General features: G+C 38.3%; 1 protein-coding gene across 4 annotated transcripts in view; it reads left to right on the top strand.

The window, feature by feature from the left end:
- The window catches only part of SHISAL1 (shisa like 1), a 209286-nt gene that overhangs the window by 161927 nt on the left and 22698 nt on the right, over positions 1-24661 (top strand). For all 4 annotated transcript variants that reach the window (XM_076344051.1, XM_076344060.1, XM_076344041.1 and 1 more), the window contains exons 2-4: positions 105-203; positions 9240-9453; positions 17284-17607. In XM_076344051.1, coding sequence (XP_076200166.1) covers positions 137-203; positions 9240-9453; positions 17284-17607 — 605 coding nt within the window. In that variant the 5' untranslated portion in view covers positions 105-136. The remainder of the gene's footprint in view (positions 1-104; positions 204-9239; positions 9454-17283; positions 17608-24661) is intronic.

Genomic DNA, 24661 nt, shown 5'->3' with positions numbered 1-24661 from the left:
GTGAAGCCATCTCATTTTACCAAAGCTTTGTGGGAAAGTAAAAGTTTGAACAATGAAAGAGATGAAACAGACACTTAACCATGATGTTGCGTCTTGTCAAACAGGTAATTCTCTAATGGACCAATGAAAGCCAACGATGACAAGTTGTGGTCAACAGTCCTTGAATGTGCTGATGGTTCTGCTTTCATTACTCTTGTCAGCAGGTAACTTTTGTACTCTGAATTTAGCTTTCACTGATGTATGCCACAGGGAAAAATTAGTTGCAGTTTACTACTGGTTTCCTGCAAAACAAACAAGATCAAATGGATTGTTAATTGAGTAATAAATAAATAAAGCCTCTTTGTATTTAAGAACTGGAAGCTGGAATTCGAAATGCAATTGAAAATTCAGTTTAAGAAGGAAAAGGTGGTGGAACAGCGACATGGTAAAGCAGGCTGAAAATTTAAAAGAAACAAAGCTACTGTTTTGATATGCTGGTTTTTCAGCTCATCTAAAAGAAAAAAGCAAGCTCTACACCACCATACAATCCAACCATTTTGCTAAATAACCATCTATTGGAAGCAGAGCAAGTTGGGTTCCAATTGTGTGTTTTTATATGTGCACACAAGAGTACGTAAGCATGTGAAGGATTGAACTTGGAACTTCAGCTATTCTTGAGATGAATATGTTAGATACAATGTAACTTGTCTTATATGTATTTGAAAGAAAATTGCATGACATCGTGGTATGCAAATACTATGTTATTTTCCTGAATCTAAAGAATTTATTGGACCAGGGAGTGGTTCCAGAGATTTTTGTCCTGATGCTTGGTAGATCTGCCCTAGATGTTTGCTACCAGCACACAGAAAGGATTTGTGCAGAAATCTGTCAGTTGTTAGATTGAGAATTAGTTGAATGCTATGATTGTTAGTTGCATTTGTTCTTCAGGAGTTATTTATGACATTAAGGTTTTCTGTAATTATGAATGAATATTTAAAAAAAAAAAAATTAAAAAGGTTCTTAGTCCAAATAGATTTGATCCTACGAGTGTTTAACTCTCAGTACAACCTCTTTTATCCTCCATTCTTGAAGCACTTTTGTAATCCAAAAAGATTTTTTTTTTCCATCACTGCTCCTTATTCCATTGTACTACATCACATCCCTAACCACCATACTTAAAACTTTACCAGGCATTACATACCTTAAAGTATCCTTGTGCTCCAGTAAGAGTTGTTACTACTCTGTTTGCGTAATGCCTATAATACTCACTGTTAGATCCTCTAAATAGATCAATTAGTTCAAGTGTGCGTTTTGTTGCCCACACTCTCATTGCTTGTTTGCAAGCGTTCAAGTTGATTCTTGCTAATGATAGTTCATTATTTAGCTATAACTGACACAGTCCTTTTGCTAACAGTGTTATAATATCGACTAGACTACTTCTCTGCCTCATCTTAAAACACTGTTTTCCTGTAGAGTCCTTCCACTGATATCCCTATGTATGGCGCTGCATCCCTAGTTATGTAACTCCCCTCCTCCTATGCACTAGAATCAGGCACAGGGGTTGTAGCAGCTTCCTTGTTGTTTTCCAGGTTAAAGTCATTTCAGAGAGCTATTTCCCTGGTGCATGAATGAAGCCAATTATTCAAGAAGACTTCAGTGAATGTATCCCAGTGATCAAACATCACAAAACTTTTCCAGCTGCTCCAGTCTCTTCTGTTGATTTTCATTAAGTTTTCATATCTTTACCACTCTTTATAGGGGACTTCTACTAGAAACCTCCTGAGATCCCACTTCTCCAACCATTTTCCTCAAGATGATATAAATACCTATGTTTCAGTTGAATGGGATGCTGTGATTACACCATGTGTGCAAATAGAAGTAGTCAGCCACTGGAATACATACACACTTATTCCCTCAAACCCAGACATAAAGCCAGTGTTCTAATATTTTTTTTCTCTTAGAAGAAAGTACTGCCTCTGAAGTATGATGTTTTTATTTGAAACTAATTACATATAGCTTTTACTTCTTACATAATTTATCTATTAATGTCACAAAGTATTGGCTTTGTAAATGTGTACCTTATCTTCTTGTTGCTCCTTGGCTGCTAGTATTTTACTAGCTGACATCCATTATTAGCATTTAGAGTACAGGCTTAATTTGAAATCATCACAAGCCTTTCATGCCAGCCTAACTTTGCTCCTTGGGGAATTTTACTACTGACATCTGTAGGAGTGGGTTTAGGTCATTGCTAACACATTTTACAGGATTAAATTTATTATTTATTATTTTGCAGCCAGCGTGAATGTAAATTTTTTTTTTGTCCAAGACAGGTCAGCTTCCATAAAGGAAAACTACTGGCTTTATGCAGTGAGAGTGACAGGGGAAAAAAAGGATGCTACTCTCACTGGAATGATATGAACATCATTTTTCAACTAAGCTGAAATGAAAATCTAATGGCAAGATTCCTTTTGAGTTCCCTAGATTTACAGACTTCTGTCTGTAAGATCATGCTTTACTTCCAAGTCTTTGATATACGAAGATTCACAATCTTAGTACTAAATTTCTAAAATCTGTATGCATGGTTGAAAACTGCACTTAACAATTGGAAGCGTAACTTTCACTGGCTCCACAGGCAGAATGAAAGTAAGGGCACGAGTAACAGGAGCAGCTGTTCTCAGAGCTCGGTCTTCGTTGTGTCAGAAAAGGAGAGAAGCAGTGACAGTGGCAGTGGAGCAGAGGTGTGGTCAGATACCAAGGCTGTGGCTCAGAATGAGGATGAAGTTTGGCAGCTTTAGCTGTGTGGTTAGGAAGGAGATGCAGTTGCCTAACATGGGCAAAATGCTCTCAGGGCAGGGACAAATAACACTGAAAAGAGAGGCTCCAGTTCAGAGTAGGTAGGACATGGCTCCATTTAAAAAAAGGATGAAATTGGATTGAGAATACTGAAACTTCAGACTGGCTTTATTTCAATGCTATCAAGATCACAATGGCATGCAATTTTAGGATTTGTGAACACTTACTAGTTGTACTAGCCGCACAAGTAATGCATAATAAAGGGAGGAGCAGCATGCAGTCATGCCAGAATAATACCCTTTCTGACCACTAACTCTTAGATTTGCTTTGCAGTAATGTTGATACTTATATTCATTTAATGGATTGAAACACATTTATAAAATCAGGGATGACAGCAGGGCTTATATTAACAAGCAAAAATTGACAGATGATTTGCGCATTACAGTATTTTTTCTTTGAAGTAGGAAATGAATGTCCATATAGCAAAATTATCAGAGGATCTCAAATGATTGGCATTGTGCTAAGTAAAATGCATACATGTGAATATTTCTGTGGATCCATATGAAAAGCTTATAAAGACCAGCCATTCTGAAAGCCTTGGGGCTTTAAAAAATTAGTAGCTAAATTAAAAATTTAATCAGCATTACACAGATCTCTAACTGTGAACAGATAGGGAAGTAACAGTTTGATGTACACCGGCTGTTTACTTTTTAAGGTAGGGTAGATAAATCTTAAGATGAGCTTAAATCAGTCATTTGAAGCATGACAGACTATTCTCCTCTTGAAATTAGTAGGAACAGAGATATGAGCATCTATATCACTTACCGGTTCAACAATACTTTTCAAAAATAGTATGAGAATTTCCACATGCAACTCCACTTCAGAAACAGCTGACATCTTTGCAACAGACAACTTAAGAGCCTTTCAGGTACAATACTTTTATCTGAAGTATTTCTGTAGAAACAAGGCGCTCTAATCCTCAGGATTTAAGCAAAGTTATTTTCAGGAAAAATACTTAAAAAAAAAAAAATTGCACTTTGTTTATTGGATCTCTGATTCTCAGAGAAGCAAAGACAGCAAGTAAAATTACACAGATTACAATAAATTGATACAGTTTTTTCACTGTGTACTAGGTCTGGCTGGGATGGGGTTAATTTTCTTCACAGCAGCCCGTATGGTGCTGTCTTTTAGGTTGGTGACCAAAACAGTGTTGGTAACACACCAGTATTTTAGCTGTTGCTGAACAGCCCTCACACAGGGTCAAGGCCGCTTCTGTTTCTCATTGTGCACCCCAGTGAGGAGGCTGGGGTGGGCTAGAGCCTGGCTGGGGACACAGCAGGCACAGCTGACCTGAACTGGCCAGAGTGATATTCCATACCATATAACGGCACGCTCAGCAATAAAGCTGGGGTGGGAGTTTATCCAAAAAGTGCTCGGGGGCTGGCTGGGCATCAGTCTGCTGGTAGTGAGTGATTGCTTTAGCATCACTTGTCGGTTGTTTGTTGTTGTTGTGGGTTTTTTTCTTATTCATTCATTAAACGGTCTTTATCTCGACCCACAGATTTCCTCGCTTTGCCCTTCTGATTCTCTTGCCCATCCCACTGGGGAGAGGGAGTGAGCAAGCAGCTGTGTGGTGCTTAGCTGCCTACCAGGGTTAATCCACCACACACTGACTACCAAATTCAGATTGTAATTCAATCATCATGTTATGCTCTTACTTGTGCATTTATTTTAATCACTGACACACATTTTACTATTTAAGGATTTGCTTAGGACTACATTTTATTACAGACATCACTCCTCCTCTGACCTGATGTTATCTTCATTCTTCCTTCATTCTGTAGTCATCCTTCCCCCGGTTTTCATCCCCAAAGAAGTTTGGGGGTTGTTTTCCTTTCAAAATGGGCAAAGGGCCTGTCTAGGAATCAGGGGATGCTTTCACATGTGCTGTTAAGTAAACCACTTTGCAGTGATGAGCAAGCTAAACTACTTAGGGTCCTATAGCCCTCTAGTGCATTCTCACAAAGCAGTGTCTCTCTCGGAGCACTGAATAATTTCAGAAGCATGGAAGTATTCGATTGCTTATGAAACATAAAGAACTAGTTTTAATTCTTACAACATGCACTGGATGTATATACAAGTAAGGTATAACCTTGCAGGGCTGCTGTTCACTTGTGGTAGCTTAACACGGGTGTAATTCACCAAAGCTAAGTTGTAGTAATAACATACGAAAAATGGCATTTTTACTATCCTGTTATTTGCAAAGCTAGTTCTAGCAATAAATATCTTCCATTAAAATGTCCCAAACTTGAAACCACCATCTGTACTGGAGGCTTCAAAAACTACTAATATGTAAGTAGTTGTAATAATGTAACTTTTAAAAAGAAAAATAAGTTAATATATCTTTAGCCATAAAAGGCATTATACCTGCATTTTGGGGAAAAAAAAAAAAAAGGTGATCCTGTTGATAACGCATGATAAACAAAATTTTGTGTTGCACTCCGAGGCTTTGCAGGTACCAAAGAAGAAAATTTTGTTTCCTTGGAGCAGCTGATATAATCAAAGTGCAGATATTCCAACTAAGGAGGAGTACGTCAGGATGGCTAAAAAGTGAGAACTGTCAAACTGAGTTCAGATCAGTTACATTTTCTCTACGGCTGCAACTGAAGTAGTACATACATTAAGCCATCTAATTCTGATAAGAAATCTGTAGGTTCAGTGAAAGTTATCCTTCAGCTGGATAGGGAGAACACTGGACAAGGTGGGGAGAAAAAACCCAAACACAAATGTTCAGGACATAAGCAACCCCTAAAGGAGAAGAATGGAAAGACATTTTTCTTACTAGAGAGTTTATTGCACAGCTTTTTCAATACAGCACATATGTATCTTCCTTTGAAGCATCTGAAGCTGGCCACTTATCAGAGAAGGATTAGATGGGTGCTCTTCTGCTGGATACAGTAAATAAAAATACCGTGGATAAACATCACTATTGGAAGTGCAGTGCTACACCGTGAAGGCTACCCCTTCACCTGCATTTATTAGGTCCAATAATAAGACTTACTTTCTGTTTGTTGACATCAGGTACGAACTCACCTTTTTTCCTGGTAATGATGACTAGTGGAACTACACACATTGTAATGCATGTAATGCACCCTTGCAAACTGATATCAAACATTTACAAAACACTTAGGGACCTTTTTAGGTGCCTAACTATATGCATCTAATGCCATTTGACTTGCCCCAGATCATCCATGTGTGCACCGGACCTACAAGAGACCTGCGTCTCCTCCAACGAAAGCTGGAGACCAGACAGAACAGCCTAGGGAAATCTTAGCTGGCACTGGAGACCTGTATTTAAGTAACTGAATCAAGCTCCTGTTCTTGTTAGAAATCAAATACTTAGTTAAAAGTTCTATTTGGTTTGTGAATTTCTCCCATGCCACATGTCTTTTCCATTATTTTCTAGATTTAACTTTTCCAAAAACAAATGATACGTAGTTAAAACTAAAATGATGACGGGACAGAGTGCAACCTCAGCAAGTTTCCTGTTGATACAGAAGTGGGAGGAGTGGCTGATATGCCTAGGGTTGTGCTGCTATCCAGAGGGACCTGGACAGGCTGGAGAAATAGGCTAACAGGAACCTCATGAAGTTCAACAAGGGGAAGTGCTAAGTCCTGCACCTTCCTAGGGAGGAACAGCCTCAGGCATCAGTATATGCTGGGGGCCAGCTGGCTGGAAAGCTCTTTGTCCTTGTGGCTCCATTAATAGGAGTGCTGCCAGCAGGTCGAGGGAGGTGATCCTTCCCCTCTACTCAGCGCTGGTGAGGCCACACCTGGAGTGCTGTGTCCATTTCTGGGCTTCCCAGTACAAGAGAGAGACGAAGCTACTGGAGAGAGTTCGGCAAAGGGCCACTGAATGATGAATGTGGCTGGAGTATCTCTCATACGAGGAAAGGCTGAGAGAGCTGCGACTGTTCAGTCTGAGGAAGAGAAGGCTCAGGGGGATCTTATCAATGTATATAAATACCTGAAGGGGGGTGTAAAGAAGACAGAGCCAGGCTCTTTTGGGTGGTGCCCAGTTGACAGGACCAGAGGCAATCGGCACAAACTGAAACAAAGAAGGTTCTCTCTGAACATCAAGAAACACTTTTTCCTTGTGAGGGTGACTGAGCACTGCCACAGGTTGCCCGGGGAGGTTGTAGAGTCTCCATCTTTGGAGATACTCAAGAGCCATCTGGATGCGGTTCTGGGCAACAGGCTGTAGGTGGCCCTGCTTGAGCAGAGGAGTTGCACCAGATGACCTCCAGAGGTCCCTTCCAACCGCAACCATTGAATTTTTTCAAAACTCAATCAGTCCTGGAACACTTTCATTATTGCTGCGTTAATTAAGGGAGGTTGCAGGGAAGTAAGTACTTGTTCAAACAAATATATGTTCATGCAATTACATGCTTTGTGGATTTTGCAACGGAATTTGAACATGGAGATTTGTTGCAAGAATTACAGAGGGTTTTGAAAACCTAAGTCTAAAGAAAGACAATTTCTTTACTGATTATAGCATCCTCAGATTTGGAACACACATTTTTCCCAGGCAGGGCAAGAACAGATATGTAATTAGCTTTCTCAATATCTATGTTCCTTCAGAAATAGCATTCTTCTAGCACTTTCAGTTCCCGACTGAATTAATCTACAAAAGGATTTTCTCTTTTGTTAAAGTAGTGATGATGGGGGGGGGGAGAGGTGCACGCGTGCCAGTGTGTGTATATATATAAAAAAAAGTAAAATGTTTAGAGTGGTTTTCCTTCACTCAGAGGGCAGTACAAGCTACCTTGTTTTCTCTTCAGTTTAGTACTCTGTTTTTTGTTCTAGGCTTCCTTTATACACACAAATAAAGAAGTAATCTCCACTGTCACAATCCTTAAAATGTTACTAGACCTACAGAAAGAGAGTGAGAGATTCTTGAAATTAATATAGTTTCTAAAATTGAGAAACAAAAGTGTTAGGAATAGGCTTTTTTTAAGAAACATAGAAAGAAATGAGGATTAGATAGATAAGGTGCACAGATGCAATTACAGATCAACAGGGACAATGCGCAGAGAGATAAAATACAGTTAAGCTAAATCCATGCAAGTCATTATCTGTAACCTCTTGTACTGGTAACTGATGCAAAAATCATACACCAAGTTACAAGGGTTAATTCTGTCAGTCTAAAGTGAATATCCTTTATTAATTGGTGTAACCTTATGAAGTGCAGCTACCCACTGCATCACTGTGCCTTTGTTCTCTAATCAGAGTAAAAAACATTTCACTGCTAAGAGTATTCAGACTCTTGACTTCTACATTTCACTTTCCTTAGAGTGTAAGGCCTTTGGGCGGTCTGTACGGTATATGTAATCTTAAATGATGCCATAAGGCCTACCATAATGCAAACTATGAATCAGTTAAAATGTTGGCAGTGTGTGGAACCAAATATTGTCTCTTAGAAGACTTTTCAGATCGACTAAGGAGTCGCGTGTGGTTGCTTATGACCATGCTGCAAGGGATCTATATCCTGCCCCTCTGAACAGTTGATTAGCTCAGGGAAACTAAGATGGTTGCACAGCTTCCAGTTTGGAGCTGTTTGCAACCAGTAGGCTTAGAACATGGTCAGAGAGCTTGCATCTGCCCACAGTCTTACCATGTAGATGTAACCACAGTGTGCCTCTCACCACACAACGATCAGCCTCAAGTCTGCATTCAAAGGATATACATGGAGAGCATTTCTTTTTCTTTTTTCTTTCCCAGAAAAAGCACTGGTGAAATCAGTGTGACATATTCCTATAAAAAATGTTCTCAGAGATGTAATAAATACTTTACATGAGGATTTAATAAAGGAGAAATGTAAGAACTCCCAGGAATAGCTGTATTTCTATTAGTTCTATCTATTTGCAAATTCCAAGTTGTTCAGATCTGTTATACTGTTTGTAATTGCTATTTCTAGCAGAATAAACCTTATCAAAGAGTGACCTTTACAGTAGAGATTTTCTGTCAAGAACAGTGACTGTAAATCAAGTGCCGCCAAACTTCTATTGCTGTTTTTACATAGACTTTTTGTTTTTATGAAGTCATCCCAAGAGAATCAAACATGAACATTGTTGGGTGTTTATGGCTATTCATATATTTAGAACAGCAGTACGGAAACATTTCCCTGAATATTTTTGTGCTTCTTGGCATGGAGGGCATTTCCTCTCTTCCCTTAAAAGTAATAATAGTAATCAGAAACATAGTAACAATAAAAGTCAAAATACAACAAGAGGCTAACTATTGTAATCTTTTAGTACTAAATGTTATGACGTTGAAAGTTCTGAAATATTAATGTTTTTCAGAAATCAGACAACAATTGTTTAAGCTTAAACAGTGCAAAAATATAGTTCATAACATACAGATAACACAAGTGACTTACAAAGCCAATATTGTTCTTTGTTTTGCAGCGTTGTCCGCACATTTTCGGGTCTGCGAGCCATATACGGACTACAAAGGTCGCTACCACTTTGGTTTTCACTGCCCCCGTCTTTCTGACAATAAATCTTACATCTTTTGCTGTCACCATAACAACACAGTATTTAAATACTGCTGCAATGAGACAGAATTTCAGACTGTTATGCAGATGAACTTAACAGGGAACGCAGATGGATATATGCATAAGTAAGTAAATGAGTTTTAAAGTACTCTTCACCAAACTGTTCCTGGTCTAATAACATAGTCTGAGGTGTACTTAATGATGGAAGCAATTAGAATAATTGCACATACTGAAAAAGATTACTAGAGGGTTTTTGCTGTTACAGAGCTCCTAAAAGAAAGGATATTTTAGCTTTGCTTTCTTTGCTTTGACATGGGCTATAAACATTGCTAGGAGAGCATATATGTAAAAGTTGCATATAAATGTAACAAATATAAAGTTACATGTAAAAGTTACAAAAGTCTCTTCCCTGACCCCAATCTGATCCAAACTATGTTTAAATGTATATCAGTAAAAATAAACCCCAAAGCTGTCGGTAGGGGAGAGAAGGAGTGAGTTGACATTTTCCATATCAACCCAAATGCACTGTTTTGAATCTCTGATGTTTTGAATATAAATCTCTTGTAATCACTGACCTTGGGGAACAGAATGTATTTGCTTATACACCAACATTGTGTGGTCTCCTTGCCTGTTACCTGGGATACTTCCACGTACTGCTGGGGCCTATCCCCCAAGATAAATGTCAGTAACTTTTTCTCCAAAGAACCAATAAGTAGCAAGTAGATCTTTTATACTGATTACCTATTTACGATGACAAAATCTTCACTTGTGGTCTGTCTCTTATTTAGTATTTGACATTCTGGCCACAGTAATCTGCTGCAATTTCTCTCGGTGCAGAGGGCAACTTTCAGCTGATGTAAAACCCCAAGGTCGAATTCTGGTCTATCTGCTTTCCCCTGCCATTTTATTCTGGTATCCAGCCCCTCCAGGGCAAGGAAAGGGCAGATTAAAGACAACTGGAATTCCAGTCTATTGGTTTTTGTTTACAACAGGGATTTTAGTGTTTTCTTCTGTGGTGCAAAAGTCAGTGGGTGTGTTGTCATTCATTCCTATGGAAGCAGGCGCAAGGCTGCTAGGAGACTATGGTGCTGGAATACTGATGTCGGCTCTTTTAACTCACTGTGTGCAGCTGTGTCCAGCAACAGCCAGCTCATGGAGTCAGCAAAGTGTCATCTTGCTTAACAACCACTCCTCGTACAGCTCTGCCTAGAGAAGTTTGAATCTTGCATAGATGTAGAAGTTGCATACTCTAACTTTACAGGTGTTAAAGTGACAACCACCTACTACAAAGAAGTCTGTCTACTGTGTAGCGTAAAAGAAAGACAAAAATAGACTCCACCCATATAAGATACCTTTAAATCAATGTGGATCTATACTGTCTTGTTACTGCATGTGCAGCTGTGTCCTTGAGGTGGAATTTCCTTGCCTTGGCCTTGTAGTGCATCTGGGAACATCATGAGAACATATCACACAGAACGCTGGGAAGACACTTCAAGTCTAACGGGCCCATTAAAGACCATCCATTTTCTCCACCCTTTGTGCAGTCTGGACAATCTAGAAACTGTAGCACCCTCAGCTGGGGCTACCCAACTCTGCCAACGTATATGCCTCCAGGCAACCTGGTGGAGTTCATACCACAGTATGCCCCAGTGCCCCCATGCAATGCATACTCTACATATGCTCCGTAGTAAAAGTAGGATGTGCTCCCCCTTTGTTTACTGGGATGACCATGCTACCACAGCAGCAACTGGATGCCTGCCTGAAGAGAGGTCCTCACAGGACTCTCAGTACAGAAGGGCTGTGTGCGTAGTCGCAGACAGAGCCAGAAACTGGTTCATACTCAGTGATAAAAAGAGAGTCTCAAGAATGGACTAATGTGGCTATTGCCCCCACGCTTTCCCAGTTCTTTGTCTTGCACACAGCATATTTGCTTTATTTCTTCTCTTACTGTTCTGTAAACCCTGCACCAACACTGCTGAGCAACCAAGTCTGCCTAACAGGCAGCTACATCACAGAGGTTGGGATGTTACTGGCCAGTTGTCGTTCAGCCAAGTAGAAAGCCAATGCTTCAGGCTTTTTCCAATATCTCAGCAGCTACTCCGTGTAGTCATGGCCAGAGCTTACCAAGGGAAGGCCCTTCTGTTCTTCCTTTCACCAACAACCTGAAATGGACAGGGAAATCAGTCACTTTCCAAAGCAGACATGCACAGAGGAACAGTCTGATTGCAAAATATGCCCTGGGATGTAGAACATTTCTCTGCCTCCTGCATTCTCTGTTTGCATGCCTGCTCATATCTGTACATGTACACACACATGCACACACACCCACAGAAATAAACATAGGGCTGTTCATATTGTAGGGCTGTTGTGTGTGTGAGCAGTTCCTCAATGGGAAGAAGGTAATTTGGTATTCTATGAACTACAGTATTTATTTTAATGAAAATATTTAGAGCATAGTGCAAGTATTATATTAGTTTTCATTTAGCAATCATTTTTTTTTTAAGTCACCTCATTCAGTTGTGATGGGGAAAGAGCTACCTCTGTAGTCTTTGGTAAGATTCATGGTTGAGAACCACCTGCAGGCTCTTTACCGTGTATGTCTTCAGTCCAGAATTTCCTGTGGACATTAGCTATGTGCTGATCTTTTGCAAAGGTATGTGAAATCATGCTAAATACAGTAAAAAGCTTCTGGAGATGTAGCTTAGAGAAGTGCAAGAATGGAACCGGTATTGCCTTTTTGTAACTTTCTGAAACATCACTTCTGATAAATCAGTCAGGGCCAGGAAAATGAAGAGACGCTAACTTTCTGTGTAAAACTCCACCAATGTAGTGAGACAGAGGGAGAGAGATCTCCTCACCCTGAGCTCACTGAGGTTGGTAGAAAATTTCCTGATAATTTTAGTATGCTGTGGAGGGGCAGAAAGAAGTGAAGCCTAGATGTCTACATTAAAAACATTGTAAAAAGCATCTTAATACACTCTGACTTTATTTAACGTATATGATAATTTAACTTTATTTGGATTCTAATACATCCAGGGTTCGCTTTACAATAACAAAGTCAGCTCTTTGTTTAGATCTAATTTCACACACCACTGAAAAAAATTCTGATGAAACCTATTGTACTGTGGCTGGGGAGAATGATTTAGGATATGGGAATAGCAATGAACTGAAAAAAAGGATTATAGTTTTCAGGGAAGAGTGATTCAATATTATTATTTGGTTTATTTCAATATTATTATTTGGTTTATTTTTCCCCTTAGCCATTCTTGTGATTGTCAAAACAAAATTTCTTGTTTTATAATACACTTGAGGGAAAAAATTAATGAAGTGACTTGTAACTTCTTTGTCATGGCACAGCTGAAAAAACACATTTGTCTTCTCTAGTCACACAATATAACTATAGCCAGGTTTATTTACATTTTTCCATTACTATAACAAAAGATTTATATGTTTTTATAAGTGCAGAATACCGGGCTATTATATCTTTGCGATCCCGCAGATTAATCAGTCTATAATATTTTTGAATGTGAACAATTCATTTCGTATTAAATATAGAAATTCCAATGATGTCTAACAGACAAGAAAAGTTCTGCCATCCTAAGTATTTTTCCATAAAACTTGGTCTAATAAGTTGTTTAACTATTCTTAAAAATAGTATTAACTTGAATCCAGTATTCATAGTCTCCCAGATTTTCTATTACACATGTTTTGGTGGATTATCAGCAGTGCTACTGTGCTAGGAGTCCTTAATCTGATACTGGAACAGTGTTATGGCAGTCTGTAATGCATCCGTGGTTTTCCTTATCTCTTATTCCAGTTTTTCAGGGTTGAGTGGCTTTTGCACACCACACTACAACATTGCACCAAAAGCAATATAAGGATAGAATAGCACTATCTTTCTCCATGTACACCATGTCCCCTGCAGAGCTGGCATTTGCTTAAATATCTCCCAGAAAGTCATCTTTACAAGAAAGAAAAAAAAAAAAAAAATCAATTCCACTACCAGCTGTTGCAAAAAGATGTAATATAGCTGGGAAGACCTTTTAGGTACTGCAGTAACAGATTCTACAGGAAAACACAGGATTGGGCAAAGGCCTTGAGATAATATTAAAAACAAAATAGGAACACACACCCCCCCCATTTAAAGTGTACATGCAAAAACTGCACAGATTTCCTCAGTGTTAGAAGTACCAAGGCATTTGCTAGGATGTAAGGTTGCTTTTCCTTGGGGCAACACTTAAAAAGTATTACTACTGCAAGTAACAGCCCTGTTTAAGGAGAATAGGGAAAGAAACAGTTTCCATGGCCATCTGTCCACATTTAAACTGCAGCTGTAGAATTCTGCTCACAATTGTTTTGATTTGTTGGTTTTTCAAGCCTAAATTCTCAAATGAATTATTTTCTGTTCATGTGCTGCACATAAAAAACAACAAACTCTTCTAAAAAAATACAGCCTCGTCCTAACCTGCTTGTCATCTGTCTCAAAAAGTTAATGAATTAGGTGGAAGGAATCACATGGGTAAGAATAATAATAAAAGAACCTGTCTTTTCATTTGTGTACAGGGATGTTAGAAAAATCTAAGCAAGATTCTGTAGATGGAATAGGAGGAGATGGTGGTAAAAGTATTTATTGTTCTCAGAGAGCCCAATTCAAGGCTCCCTGAAGTCAGAGCAAATCTTTCCATTTACACAAGTGGGCTCTGTATCAAGGCTATACCATATATACATTGTATTTCTATAAAAGACAAAGTATCTTAAAATAATGAGCTACTAAGCTTTTCTGATAGGTCCATGAATTACCCTGTTTCACAGAGAAGCTAAAAGGAAATTGTCTTGTAACTTTTACTCTAGATTTAGCTTTTGTATTTGTGTGCCAGCAGCAGCAGAGGGCTGGGCAACATAGCTTTAGAAGTCCTTTTCAGTGTTATATTGCTAAACCTTGTGTTGAACCTAAACAGAAACCTCCAAAGTGACTGATTGGGAGGGGCAGGGCAAGCTTTCCAGGGGAAGGGGAGAGGAGATACCACCACACCAAGACAACTTAATATACTTGATTGTCCCTGTGAAGGGACAAACCCCTATAATTTGAATCTCAGTAAATTTGGAATCTGTTCACACTTTATTTTTAATTGAAATGAAACTTCTGCACAAAAGTACAGGAAAATCAGATTGCAAGATGAAATTTTTACAATTGTTCAGTTCAATGAAATGAGAGCAAGTCCTAGGAGTTTTTTGATTCTCAGATCTTTTCTGTGTCTCTGGCCTTACTGTTATTCAGTGTAAGTAAGATTGTTTATTTTCTAATTAAGATATCTTCTTAGTTTGTAGGGAAGTTTTAATTTTGACTGTAATTAGTAGCCATCAGCAAAATTAACATTTTCTACCATCTTAATAGTTTGAGAAACAGAAAACATCAAAGTATGGAATTTCCCTCTGTGTTCAAAACATGCTACTTATTAATTTTGCTTGTGATTTTTCACAAGGCCCTTTTGATAGTGCTGTTGTCCCACTGTCTGTTAATTAAAATAAAGCAGTCTTTCATTTTTGTACTTGTGAGAAACAGATGTTATTTAGAAGGAGCAGATGGGTAACTCACATATGGCGTGATTAATAAATTGTTGCTTTAAATTGGAACACTCAAAATAGCTCTGATTTTCACTAACCAAAATTTTGATGGGTGAAACTAAATACCTAAAATACAAACAAATTCTTTTGACTTAACTATAAGAAATGTTCCTGCCCCTCACACTGTTGCCAAAACAAAGACAACACGTTTTCTAATATTTCCATTCTTACTATGGATCAAACACAGCCCACCTATTTGTAAAATGGATCCTATTGGCATTAGTGATGAAGGAGAACAGAATTTGTTACAGTGGATTTCTTCCTGACTTCTCCAGCCTTCACTTCCCTTTTATTTATATCAGCAGAAAATAGAAGAGTTTACCCCAATAGGAATAAATTCACTGAAAGTCAAGAGTAGCACTGCTGAGAAGCCTGGATTAACCAGATCCCGTGATACTTGCAGGAGCCTGGACTGCAAAGATTTTAATGCATTACAAAGGTCTACCCACTGTTGTGTGAAGTTAGGCATGCATGTGTAAGTCTTTAGTAGAGGTAAAGACTCTTGAGTTAAGGGTTTTCAGAGGCACTATATTTTGTCTGCTTCCAATCCTCCTGGAAGTTTACTGAAATTTTTTTTAAATCCTAGCCTTGCATAATCCTAAAGTTACACAGGAAGGGACCCATTAACAGCTCTGACCTTCGTCTTGTTACTTACAGTTATTTGCTATGAAACCTCATTTAATCTAAGCGCGTTATATCTGTGTAGTGGAAAAGTCATTCCCTGGAGAGGAGAATCAGTCTTCTTAAGTGCTGATGGGCAGCAACACAGAAATTAAAATTCTGATTTCTTATCTAATTTCTTGTTTCAAATCCTGATTTTTTTAAAGTATAAAATGAAAGAGTCGTACAAAAGTTGAAATGAAAATGAAGTTCAAAGCAGAGACTTGACATGTTTTAGATCCGAAAAGGCTTGGGACATGTTTTTAAAATATCAAAATATCTTTCTGGCTTGCATCTATAATATGTCTTCTCAGCCTTTTTTCTTCTCACAGCACTTCCATTTTGATCAATGTTCTGATAAAATAAAGTTCCCTCAAAGTTTCTCTGAATGTCTGTGAAAGAGCATGGTTAAGTGTGTGTTCAATTTTATTCGTATAAATTCAGGTTCATGTAGATGTGGGTTGCCCACCTATTACTTTGATATAATTTTTCTCCAAGACTGTCTTCCTAGTGACATTTTTTACTAGTATCCCTTCTGCCTGCTCTTGTTTTTACAGTCTCTGGTACACATACTTCCACATTAGCTCATAGGTCTAGATAAGCCTTCTGTGCTGTATACCTAACAATCTCATTCTTACCCATTTCTTTCCTTCTCTGTTCTCTGTTCCTCCCCACTTGCAGTTTCCAATCCTAACTGCATTTACACCTGACAGTCATTTTTCTTTTAATAATATTGCATCTCCAGCAGCGCTTTAGCACTTCTTCCCCATTTTGATCTCCAAATTCTTGACCCTTTATACCTTTTCCTCCTTCCCCACCCCCCCTTTCTTTTAATATCTTTAGTCACCTGTCATAGCTTTACAGCTCTGTGCACCATGTCAGCAGCTGATAATTTTCATGGCCTTTACCTATATATACACATTATAACTACACCAACATATACGTATAAATGTAGTACATATTTTCGTTCCTGTGGAATGCATTGTATAATATGATCTTGTCAATGTTCTTCCTTCCTAAATTTATTACCAGCAAACTAGGGGATCTTTAGCAGTTGCTCTTGAAAGCCTATACTTCTACTAGTATCTTCTGTATACAGCAATAATTAGTTACTAAATTCAGAGCAAATCCAAACACATTAAATATCTTTTAAGACAAGTGGTTTATAATGCGTGTCAGCAGTGAATGTTTTCAATAGTATAGACACTCCTCGGTCCCTATTACAGCATATTTTCATATGTTTAACCCTCACTCTCATAAATGCCCTGTCACTTTCAGTATGGTGACTCTCTGGGAGTGAGAATTTGCAGAATAAGACATATGAGCCATCAACCATGTACATATCAGTGGTCTCACTTAAAGCATTGAAGTGAATTGTACACCAAATTTACGTGCTGATATAAATACACAGATGAGAAGGAGAAATAAAAATGTTTGTAAGACATGGAGCCTTAGTTTTTAAAAACCTCCCATGTCATGCATATAGCAGTATTTAGATTGAAATACTAAATAATTTTTACGGACGCGTGCTTTAGAACAAAATTTTTGTTTCATCCATCTATATATTATATTTATATAAGTAATGAAACAAACAACCTTGATAAACTAGCATGATGACCATTACTGATACATGAGATACCTTTTTTGTTTTCCCTTTTTTTCTTTCACAGCAACTACAGTGCACTGTTAGGAGTGTGGATCTACGGCTTTTTTGTGGTGATCTTGCTGGTACTGGACCTTTTATATTACTCTTCAATGAACTATGATATTTGCAAATTTTACCTGGCACGGTGGGGAATCCAGGGAAAGTGGATGACACAGGGACAGAGCCGATGGATTAACCCTGCTCAGGATCCAAGCCAAGTACAGACACAGCCTCAGCCAGAGACACAGCCTCAAACCCAGCCACAGCCTCAAACATCACAGACAGTACATACTTTAAAAGGAGATGCTTTAAGCCCACCCCTGATGTCTTTTCAGAGTACATCTGCCTGGTAAGTAAGTTAAGCCATATTGTGATATATTTTTTGACTCTGTTGTTTTGTGGTGTGAACAATCACCTGTATTTGGAAGTGCCTGTAAATTCAGGCTGAACGGCACCATTTCTAGCACATAATTATTTATATCATGAACTGTCTTACAGAATTACTGCTTAGGAGTGATTTCTTACTCTGGAATATATTAAGTCATCTTTTAATATTGTTCTCAGAGAAATAGATGCTGCCATTTTTCAGTGCTAAATAATTTTACTACTCTGTGGTACAAATAAACTACAAATCTTTGTTCTACATCGACCGTTATAAAATTAATTTTAATCTGGTTCAAAGACTAATTGCTGTGTGTATCTATGTATCTGTTGGTCTGGTTTTAAAAGATTGTATAAATAGCAACACTGAAATAGCTTCAATGTGAGATGTCACATTGATGCCACTATTTGTGGCATGAGACACAGAAACAACATAAAAACCAGGTTAGTTTTTTCATATGCATAGCCAAAAAAGCATAGCTTGATCTCATTTGACAGAGTGACACAAGTAGGCTACTGTAAAGTTAAATGCTACAAAAACAAAACAAAACTCCCTGAAAACCCCAGACCAAATGGGAGACACATACTTCAGGAGCACGCAGAACATGCAGTATAAATAGAAGAAACTGAATACTGATAGCCAGAATGATTCTGGACAATGAAAACAGAAGCAAAGGAAGAGAGCTGAATAAAACGATGTTCTGAATAAGGTGTCAAGAAAGGCGGGGACTTTTTTCTTGGCAAGAGAGCATAAAGATTTGGAAGGGGGCAGAGAGGGTACAGAGTCACCAGTGTATTTTAGAAGTGTTCTAGAAGGCCGAGTGCTGAGTTTTGGCAAATAAAGTGGTCTAAGAATGAGTAGGGTGAAAAAGATGACAGCAGTTCCTGAAGCTGTAGAGCATGTAAAGCCACAATGTTGAGCTTGGTCTGAAACCTTTGGGTAGCATTGTGTTGTAGGTGGGATGATGATAGCAGTAGTCATAGAATCATAGAATCATAGAATCATAGAATCATTGAGGTTGGAAAAGACCTCTAAGATCATCGAGTCCAACCGTCAACCCAACACCACCATGCCCACTAAACCATGTCCCTAAGCGCCTCATCCACACGTCTTTTAAATACCTCCAGGGATAGTCCTTTTATTTCATAATTTGCCCTTTAATTTTAAGTGTAAATCTGGAGCAAATAGGGTTGAAGATTTTTCTTAATAGAAAAGGTAGTGATAGTTTGACCCAAGGACAAGTATCAGTGAAAGAGGAGGTCGTTTGGCATAGAGGTCGATACTGGATGTACCCGGTGCGGATCAGACTTAAGGACCATTCTAGCAGGCCTTGTCCAAACAGAAGAATCTAACAGTGCTACTTAAGATAGAGACTTGCTTGTGCTTAGTTGTGAGCACTCTTCTTTTCACTTCTTCTTCCTCTTCTCTCCATTTTTCTTCTTCTAATTCCTTCAGCTTTTTTGCACGTTGATTTCCCAGTCTTCAGTCAGAATTGCCATACAGGTTAAGACCAACATTTGGAGTACAATAATTGTATTCTAGCTTAATACGTGTGTGTGTGTATATAAAAATGTAATGACTGCATGAATATGTGTCTATATATAAAAAATATTAGCCTGGTTATACCACTTGGTAATTCCACCATACCATTACAAATTAAAGGAAAGTATTCAATAATTCTTGAAAGATTCTTGGTCACTTTCCATCACTGACTTTTGTTGTTCTGTTTCTTTGGTTTCTTTGTTTTTTTCTTCTTTTTTTTTTTTTCTTTTTTTCTTTTTTTTTCTCTTCTGTTTCTTTTGTTTCTTTGGTTTTTTTTAAGCATTAAGCGGGGAATGTGTGTTAGGATCAGGTGAGCATATCCCATATGCTCCTTCTCCTGTGTTTGCAGGAGATGAGCACTGATAAGTCATCACTCCAGTAACCTTCACCCCTTCCCCAGTGAACCGTCTGTCTGTGCTCCCCTCAGTTCCCACAAAATTGTTTCTTTTTTTTTCTAATCCTTTCATTGTTCAATGGAAGAAATAAGTAGATGTTTCCTTAGCAAAACTACCACATTTATCCCTTTTATTTCAGCATGTAAAACACTGCAAGAGATGCCATATTTTCAAACTTATAACCTGCAACTTTTGAAACTCACAGGCCCTTAACTAAGTGCATAGATGACTCAGACTGAGTTGGATACATAAAAAATACCAAGAAAAAGGTAGTAGGCACTGGTGATCACAGGCAAGGTGTTTAGCATGTGAAAGAGGTTTTTGAGTAAACAGCTCCCTCAGAAAATGACAGACTTGTGTACTACAGCAATTGCTAAGACAGTGGGGAGTAAGAGGAGGTTGCCTGGCTGTTTATTTCTCCGTTAGATATTCTGCAGGTTATATACATGAAAATACGGTAATTTTGCCATCTAGAAATTAAGCTTAGTTTCAGAGTCCGGTTCTGCTGCAGTCTGTATTTGGTGAATGACCTCAGTACTGTCTTCTCAAAATGTAATCATGCTATCAGTGAAGAAGTGCGATGGAGTTACTGGATTTATAATTTCCGTTACTGATTTTAAAGTTGCCTAATCTATTAATAACTTTTTGTACTTTATACCTGAATTTCCATTATTCTAGATGATGACACCAACCTCTTAGATGCTTTGGTAACAGCGGGTTTCCAGTCTATAAAATCAACTTTTCAGTTTGTGTTGGCATTTTTAACATGTCCTAAACTTATCCTGGCTTTTCCCTCCATAGAGAAAATAAGCATTTTTCTTTAGCACCTCACAAACACACTTATTTTTTATATATATTGGTGGTATCATACCATAAAAACAGTTCATGCTTACAGATGAGCTTTTTGAAAATACAAAATAGATTTTTTTAATCCTGTGAGATATGCATATATCCCAGGGCATAAAAACTTAAATACTGTTAAAAACAGTTTGCAAGTTTTCATGTTGACAGATGTTGTTGAACTTGTTACTTTCCTGTACTACATTTATCCTAATACAGTTAAAAAACATGCCCATTCTAGAAGACACTAGGTGATGATAATAGGAAAGTGATTTTTGCACATCAAGAATCTCAGCAACACCAAAGACTTAGGTATCCTTATTGCAGAGAACTGACGGTTTAAGAAACTATCCCAAGAAAGACGGCAGGATTAACCTATAGTTTGTAAAGCAGTTTGGGATCTTCCTGGCTTAAAAAAAATATGTAAGTGCCTTTGATTTTATAATTTCTTTTCTTTTCCTAGTTTAAATGCTATAAATTGGCAATGAAACCAATGACTGAAACAGATATGTCAGAGAGAAAAATCAAGCAAGTCATAGTATATAGTGGGTAGAACCATCCTCAAGATGTTTAAACATTTTGTTGTAGCACATCACTTTATTATTTACTTGAGACAAAGAGGACCATGTATAGCCATAATATTATTATCGCTAAAGAAGTCTGGAATCCATTATACATGCTGCTGGCTGCTCTGCGGAGAGCTTGCAGTGTTGTGCAGGGACAGAAAGGAAAATCATTAATCTCAGAAACATTGGGCCCGATTTAGAATAATGTTGCTTCATTGTGTAGTGTACGGATTTTGCGGCCCCACTAATGTTGATTTCTTCTTTAGTACGGAAACCATCTGAAGGCTGTCCAAAGGCCTGTGTGGTCTGCAGGTCCTGGTGGATGTACCTTCTGCAACCCAAACACCGTCACAGACTGCAAGTGAATGAGCTTAAATGGTTGTGGCTTGCCTCACAGCGGTTCCTCCAGCTCGTGGCTGAGGTACATGAGCTGGGCCCTCCCACGCTCACTGGTCCATGTAAGAATCTGCAGTCTGGTTAGCCTGAGCGAGCTTTTAACAGGAGGAGATCAAACAGCAACAAGCAGCAGGCAAATTGTTACTACTGCTCAACAAAGTACAAGCCAGGGAGGCGATAAAATGAAATATTGTAAGTTGAGGAATCAAAATCCTGACTACTGAAAAAACTTGTTCTCACAACCATGGGAATATTGTTAATTAATAATGACTAAAAAAGGTCAGACTAGCAAGGAAGATCACTTAAGAGGAAATGTGGGCCAGGGCAGCCTGGCAGAGTTTCTCCAGATTCTCCGTTGCTGTGCTGTGTTCCAGATGTGAGAGGGGAACAGATGAATGTGATCTCTCTGCCTTGCTCTGGTGATGTTAAACTCTTCCCCACCTCCATCAAGGATGCAAATCACAGGGAATACTGTCTTGAAGTCTAACTTTTGCCTCTCTCTTCCCCGCCTTTCTGCGCAACAGCACGCAGAGGCAATGTCTGCTCTGTATGTGATCATATACGTTATGCTACATGACTCACGGTTTTGGAAACTTGCTGGTTATCCAGAATCAGGAAAAGTATCAGCCCAGCAGGATAAGCCCGTGCTTATTTCATTTATGCAGTTGGAATGGGCTAGACAAAGGCAAGTCTGTTTTACTTCCCCTTATTAGATGTTGCAATCTGCTTTTGCTGTGAATTCCTCTGAGTCACATTGTCTTTCAGACAACAAACAGAACAGTTTTTAGCCTGCTGCTATTCACCTGCTACTTGACACCTCTTCAAATGACTACCAAAGCACTTATAAACAAAGAGAGAAAAAAGCCTATAGAAATATTGGCAAAGTTTAGAAGCCAGCAGGTAACTGGGCAAGTCCACAGCAACTGTGCAAAAAACATAGGGAATAAATACTTTGCTGGTGGCTAAAAAGGCTACGTGAAAGAATTCCCTTTGATACCAAATTTTGAAAGAGGATGCAGACTATCAGTGGAGTGAAATATCCACATTCAGCAGGTCCTCTGCTTCAATAATTTCTCAGACCTGCGCATACAGTCTTGCCTGCATCACCTAGCTTGGGACGTTGGCACTGAAGTGGGTCAGCTGTGCAGTGTGAACATGGCCATAGTCCACCAAAAACATTAGGTGCTGGGGTGGTGGGAGGGTTTTGTGCAGAGGCTGCTCTTGATACAAGATATTTACAGTAAAAAAGTGAACAAAATCTGCCTCCTTCCATTTTAAGTAAAGCGTTTTGAAAATAAGAAAGATCCCAAATTTACATTTGCAAAATTGCTACATTAAACAGGAATACGATTATATTATTTTAAAGATGCAAAATTTTGCATCATAAGGCAAAGCATAGGTTTTATTTACAGCCCCTACCTAGATTTTTATATTATACTCAGACTAAATATGGCAAACCAGAGCACCAACAGTATTTTTTAAAAAAGATGGAAAGAAATAAAATTGAATACTTACATAGTGCTTTTATGAAAGAAGTGTCTGGGAATTAACATCATCCGGAGAACCCGTCTGGTTACAGACGTTGGTGTGTTGAGCCACATCTACCATTATATGTGTGCCTCCATTCCCTTCAAAATATATTGTGTTATAATAACAGATATTGTTGAATATATTTTCTTCTAAATATTCTTGTCTGTTTGCTAGGAACTGCATAACTGTAAAAATAGAAATTGCTTAAAAACAAAAGCACAGCTAAGGAAATCACTTTCTGCTCCTAGAAGAGCCAGATGCTGAAACTTGTTTTGCGCTGCATATCCCTTCTCCTGCCTGGCCTCCTATCTGATGTCAGGGCAGGAGACCAACAGCAAAAACAGGCAGTGGGCTTGGAACCGAACACCTCAAAATCTGCAATGAGTCTTGTTTACTTGCCTCAGTGCTATAATCATGCAAAAAAATGGGAAGATTTAGTTTTGATTTTTATCATTTGCATTTAAATAATTCAAAATATATGTTACCGAGTACTTTTTTTCTTCCTTGTATTTAGAAATTCACTATTAGCGTGTAAAGTTAAGCCAATATGCAAGGTTTCTGTCCCCCTCAATCTGAATATAGGCAATCTTTGTGTATATTGATAGACACTGCATCTTTTGTTGATGCATATGTAATACATATTGTTCATTTCATGCCTTATTCTCCTTTTCCTTTTGCTCTGTAAATTACAGACCCCATATTGCAACATTTATTTCTCTGCATTCTTGTTAACTGCAGATTCATTGGTTACGAGCTGACTGATATTCGCTATTTTAACTGTTTCTCAGCCTTTCCATCAAATTGGCACTGTCACATTCATCAGCTTCAGGAAAGTCTTTCTTGTAAATGGACTGTACAGTTGAAGTGATTTAACTTAACTTAAATGTGGTAATGAATTGTCAGAAAATAGCAATTAGAACAAAAGTGAGTAGTTAAAAGGTTATCTGAAGACTATTGCTAAATGAACTCTGCACACTGAGAAATGAAAGCTAGTTCTGAACTTCTTCCATATTTAAATTTTCTCATATATTTTGAGTAGAATTTTTCGCAGCGAGATTGTTGCCACAACTACATTATAACAAATCCGGAATAACACTACTGAAGTAGCAGATAGCAGAGTAAAATTCATGTAAAATCAGAAGACTCCAGTTAAGCCCACAATTGCACTGCATAATGTCACAACACTACAGCATCACACACAGGAATGAGGGTGACATCCCAAGTTTTATCAACCAATTCCATCTTCTCTGTCACAATAGAAACCACTTAATTTTAAAAGACTCTGTAGTTATTTTAGTAGTTACAAAACTCCTACCCCTTACATCCTCTTAGGTGCCAGATGCTCAATAGAAGTTGTAATAGCACACACACATTTTACGCATTTTATATATGCACTGAAAAATAAAATAGCAAGGTTATTCTAAAACTCCTCACTTAGATTCTGAAGTATCACAGAGAAACTTCAAAACAGCCCCAGCCACTTTGCAAATACAGCTGAGCGCAACAGCTGAGCTTCATACATCATGAATACCTGAATACATACCTCATACATACATCCATGCAGTTTGGCCATTTCTCTCAATAGCACATCAAAGGTGTCCAGGCTGGCTGATTTAACTTTCACGTTTGCATTTAAAAAGCTAAGTCAGGCGCTCACAGTCACTCCTGATTTAGATCTGTAAATACAAATGTAACTGAAAATCAGCCTAGTTGTTTCTGACATGCCTTTAAGAGTAGCTGGATCTAGAGTAG

This window comes from Aptenodytes patagonicus, chromosome 1 (genome assembly GCF_965638725.1).
Source record: "Aptenodytes patagonicus chromosome 1, bAptPat1.pri.cur, whole genome shotgun sequence".
NCBI classification, from domain to species: Eukaryota; Metazoa; Chordata; class Aves; order Sphenisciformes; family Spheniscidae; genus Aptenodytes; species Aptenodytes patagonicus.
The sequence above is the reverse complement of the archived record's forward strand: the minus strand, read 5'-3'. Positions and strand labels throughout refer to the sequence as shown.